This window comes from Hevea brasiliensis, chromosome 1, assembly GCF_030052815.1.
Source record: "Hevea brasiliensis isolate MT/VB/25A 57/8 chromosome 1, ASM3005281v1, whole genome shotgun sequence".
In the NCBI taxonomy this organism is placed as follows: domain Eukaryota; kingdom Viridiplantae; phylum Streptophyta; class Magnoliopsida; order Malpighiales; family Euphorbiaceae; genus Hevea; species Hevea brasiliensis.
Window position 1 is genome coordinate 33,717,885 of NC_079493.1, and position 3,934 is coordinate 33,721,818.

General features: G+C 30.3%; 1 protein-coding gene across 1 annotated transcript; it reads left to right on the forward strand.

Annotated features, from left to right (window-relative positions):
• Positions 1-986: 986 nt before the first annotated feature.
• Positions 987-3,897, forward strand: LOC131168957 (5-methyltetrahydropteroyltriglutamate--homocysteine methyltransferase-like). Its single transcript, XM_058153215.1, has 4 exons — positions 987-2,173; positions 2,258-2,345; positions 3,094-3,221; positions 3,378-3,897. Exons 1-4 carry the CDS (start codon positions 1,824-1,826, stop codon positions 3,895-3,897), a joined length of 1,086 nt encoding a protein of 361 aa, XP_058009198.1. The 5' UTR covers positions 987-1,823.
• The last annotated feature ends 37 nt before the right edge of the window (positions 3,898-3,934 follow it).

Below are 3,934 nucleotides of genomic sequence, written 5' to 3' on the forward strand. Positions count from 1 at the left end.
ATATATATATATATATATATATATATATCTATATATATATATGGGCAACAAAAAGGTATAGTCAAAATAAAAAATAATAAAATAAAATAGTTTGAAAAAATAAAATATAAAAAAAAAAGCTATACGCTGAAATGAAAATATTCTATAATTATAATAAGGTTTTTTAAAGTATTAGCATTATAAATAAAATCCAGATCAAAAATTTTAAAAGAAAGTAAAAACTAAAAAAAAATAATCTTAATTTTTCTTTAATAATAAAAAAAAAAAAAAAAAAAAAAACTTTTTTATTAATATAATAAAGTAGCTTTTTTGTTTGTTTTTTTTTATTTTTTTTTTTTTATAAATATATTATAATATTTTATTATAAATATTATTTTTATTTAAAATTTAATAAAATAAAAATTAAAATTAAAAAATAAAATAAAAAATAAAAAAAAAGTTTGACGTTGGGTCTAACTTTTTTTTTTTTTTTAATTATTTTAATTTTAAAATTTATTTAAAATATAAAATAAAATAATTAAAATATAAAGAAAAAGTTGTAAGTTCTAAGTAAGCAAACCTTATCATATATATATATATATATATATATATATATATATATATATATATATATATATATTTTTTTTTTTTTTTCTTTTTATTTTGCTTGTTTTGATTTCACCATTTCTTTTATCTGCTCATCCTTATTAATGGGTTCCTTCTGTTTTTCTGATATTGCTGGTGTTTTTTGAGTCGACAGACACAATTTACACGTTATATTAATATATGCTATAGTTTTCATGTATCAAATCGTATTATATAGTATATGAATATGATAGTTTAATAATTTTTTCTGGGTAGAAAATAGTAAATTAAATGTAAAATATTACTAAAATTTATTTCCTACTTTCAATGTAGATTTTTATTTAAATGAAATATTAATTTATAAATAATATTATCATGATAATAATAATTAAAGTTACATTTTATTTTTTTAGTTAATAACTAAATATGCTTATCAATATATTTTTCTTCATAAGATATACAAAATCTTCAAATCATCTCCCAAATTAGCGGCTTGAACTCAAACAGTGGAGAAACTATATGAAACTATAGCAAAAAATGATCAAAACGGGATTAGTGTGGTTTGGTTATATTAATGATTGAATTATATATATTTTATTGAGTTGGGATTTTCCTTTTTTTGTTCTTTTGGATTTTGAAAGTCAAGATTCAACATTTTGATCTCATTTCCTGCTTATATTCCGAGATTTGTTTTCCATAGTTTGTTTGATTTTAGTGATTGAATCGGGATTTTTGAGTTGGAAATTTATTCAGATCTGAGAATTAGGAAGGCTCAGTGATTTGGATAAGTGTCAATTGTCAGTATGAAACTTAAGTTTGAGCGTTTGCTGTAGCTATTCATGATCTTGGTGCTTTGCTTAATTAGAGTACAATATGTATTGAGTGAAGCTCTGATTTGGCTAAGTGTTTCTTTGTGTTGGGTTCTCTTGAATGTAATATGGTTTTATTGCACCTGTCTTTCTGTCCTTTTCTTGGAATTCTTGGAATGCAGTCAGTAGATATTTAAGTATAGTCTAAATTAACTGATTCTAAATGTACTGTTGTGGTTTCTGTTTTGGTGTTTTCTTGTTGTTCTGTTTGGTCTCCTGGTCTTTTAATTTTAGCAATGAAACTCTTGCTTTGAATTGATTATATTCCTATATCAAACCTTGGCCTTGAACTTTTTGAACTGTTTTTAATGGTATAATTTTGAATTTTTTATACATGCAATGGAAATTTAATGTTCTTTTTCTTTTTCTGCCATCTCGTGACACAGAGCAATGGCGTCCCACATTGTTGGTTATCCTCGCATGGGCCCCAAGAGAGAGCTCAAATTTGCTTTGGAATCTTTCTGGGATGGCAAGAGCAGTGCTGAGGAATTACAGAAGGTGGCAACAGATCTCAGGTCATCTATCTGGAAGCAGATGGCTGATGCTGGAATCAAGTTTATTCCTAGCAACACCTTTTCATATTATGATCAAGTGTTGGACACCACAGCAATGCTAGGTGCTGTTCCTCCCAGATACGGTTGGAATGGTGGTGAGATTGGGTTTGATATCTACTTTTCCATGGCTAGAGGAAATGCCTCTGTCCCTGCTATGGAAATGACCAAGTGGTTTGACACCAACTAGTAAGTAGCTGATAATTTCCTTCTGGAGATAAGTTGATTAGTTTGGCTGGCCTACATAAATGATATATGATTTTTCCTTTTCAGCCACTACATTGTCCCTGAATTGGGACCAGATGTTAAGTTCTCTTATGCATCTTACAACGCTGTTGATGAGTACAAGGATGCCAAAGCTGTTGGTTAACTTGATCTCTCACAACTGCTTATTAATTATTGGTATTTCACGTGCCCTTTTTTTTGTGGTGGAGTAATTGTTTCATTTTAGTTGATTGTGAAGGAAGTTTCATTCTTCCAGGGCATTTAATTTGAATTTTCAAGTTACGGATATGATCAAGTAAGAGTAACACTGATGCAGTATTGGAAGTTTAGAAATCATAGTCATTATAAAATTAGGAATAAGAAATTCTATTAGGTTTAGAATTTTCCCTAGTTAAGATTGGTTTTATATTCCTAGTTTCTTTTGATTTAACATTCCTAATTAGTTTCAATTAGGTCTAATGATACACTAAGTACCTATGTCTAAGTATTTTTATTATTAAAGAGTTTAGTATTATGATTATTATTGAAAATTAATAAATTTTGAGATTTAGTTTCTCTAGAGACTTTGTTTCTCTTTGAAAGTACATGAAATATACATTAGAGTATGAAAACTAGTATTCTGCTACTGCAACTGAGTTTCAAGTGAAGTAATTGCCATACACCCTTTGTAGCACCTTTATTGTTTAAGAAGGTTTCCTTGGTGGATAACATTTCAGTCCCACTCCCACCATGTTATGTCATTCTGATTGTTAAGATTTACATTTATGAGATTGGCTCTGTGTGCCTGTTTTAAGTGATTTGGCGGTAAATAAAAGCAGTCAATATTTTAAATAATCTGTTGACTAGGATCTGGTGTTCTTCTTTTTTTTTTTTCAATTGTGCAGCTTGGAATTGAGACTGTGCCCGTCATTGTGGGTCCTGTTTCCTATTTGCTGCTTTCCAAACCAGCAAAGGGTGTGGAGATATCCTTTTCTCTTCTTTCCCTGATTGACAAAATTCTTCCTGTCTACAAGTAAGGGCTCAGTCCTCTTCCTTTAATTTTGCAGAGTGGATTACCAAATTACTAGACTGAAAGCTATACTGAACCTCACAGAAATATATCATGTGCCAATTGCATGCTCCTTTTGTTTCCATGTTAAGAATGTATTCTTTGGATGTGTTCTTTCAGGGAAGTTGTGGCTGAATTGAAGGAAGCTGGTGCAGGCTGGATTCAGTTTGATGAGCCCAAGCTAGTGATGGATCTTGATGCTCACGAATTACAAGCATTTACTCATGCATACTCAGAGCTGGAAGCAACTTTATCTGGTGTAAATGTTTTGATTGAGACATACTTTGCTGATGTTCCAGTTGAGGCTTACAAAACCCTCACAGCTTTGAAGGGTGTTAGTGGATTTGGATTTGATCTAATTCGTGGGACTAAGACCCTTGATCTGATTAAGGGTGGATTCCCTTCGGGCAAATTCCTATTTGCTGGAGTAGTTGATGGAAGGAACATCTGGGCTAATGATCTTGCTGCTTCCCTTGACACACTGCATGCTCTTAAGGCCATGGTGGGCAAAGGTATTGACTCTCTAGTGCAACATTTTATTATTGTAATGAAATTAAATAATGATAGACGTTATGTTGTGTTGCAGACAAGGTTGTGGTCTCTACTTCCTGTTCTCTTCTACACACTGCAGTTGACCTAGCAAATGAACCTAAGTTGGATAAAGAGATCAAATCATG

Excerpts from the sequence above, each read along its gene's own strand:
- LOC131168957 (XM_058153215.1), top strand. The coding sequence starts at position 1,824 with ATGGCGTCCCACATTGTTGGTTATCCTCGCATGGGCCCCAAGAGAGAG. Across the intron at positions 2,346-3,093 it reads AGTACAAGGATGCCAAAGCT|CTTGGAATTGAGACTGTGCC; the intron begins GTTGGTTAACTT and ends TCAATTGTGCAG. Across the intron at positions 3,222-3,377 it reads AAAATTCTTCCTGTCTACAA|GGAAGTTGTGGCTGAATTGA; the intron begins GTAAGGGCTCAG and ends GTGTTCTTTCAG.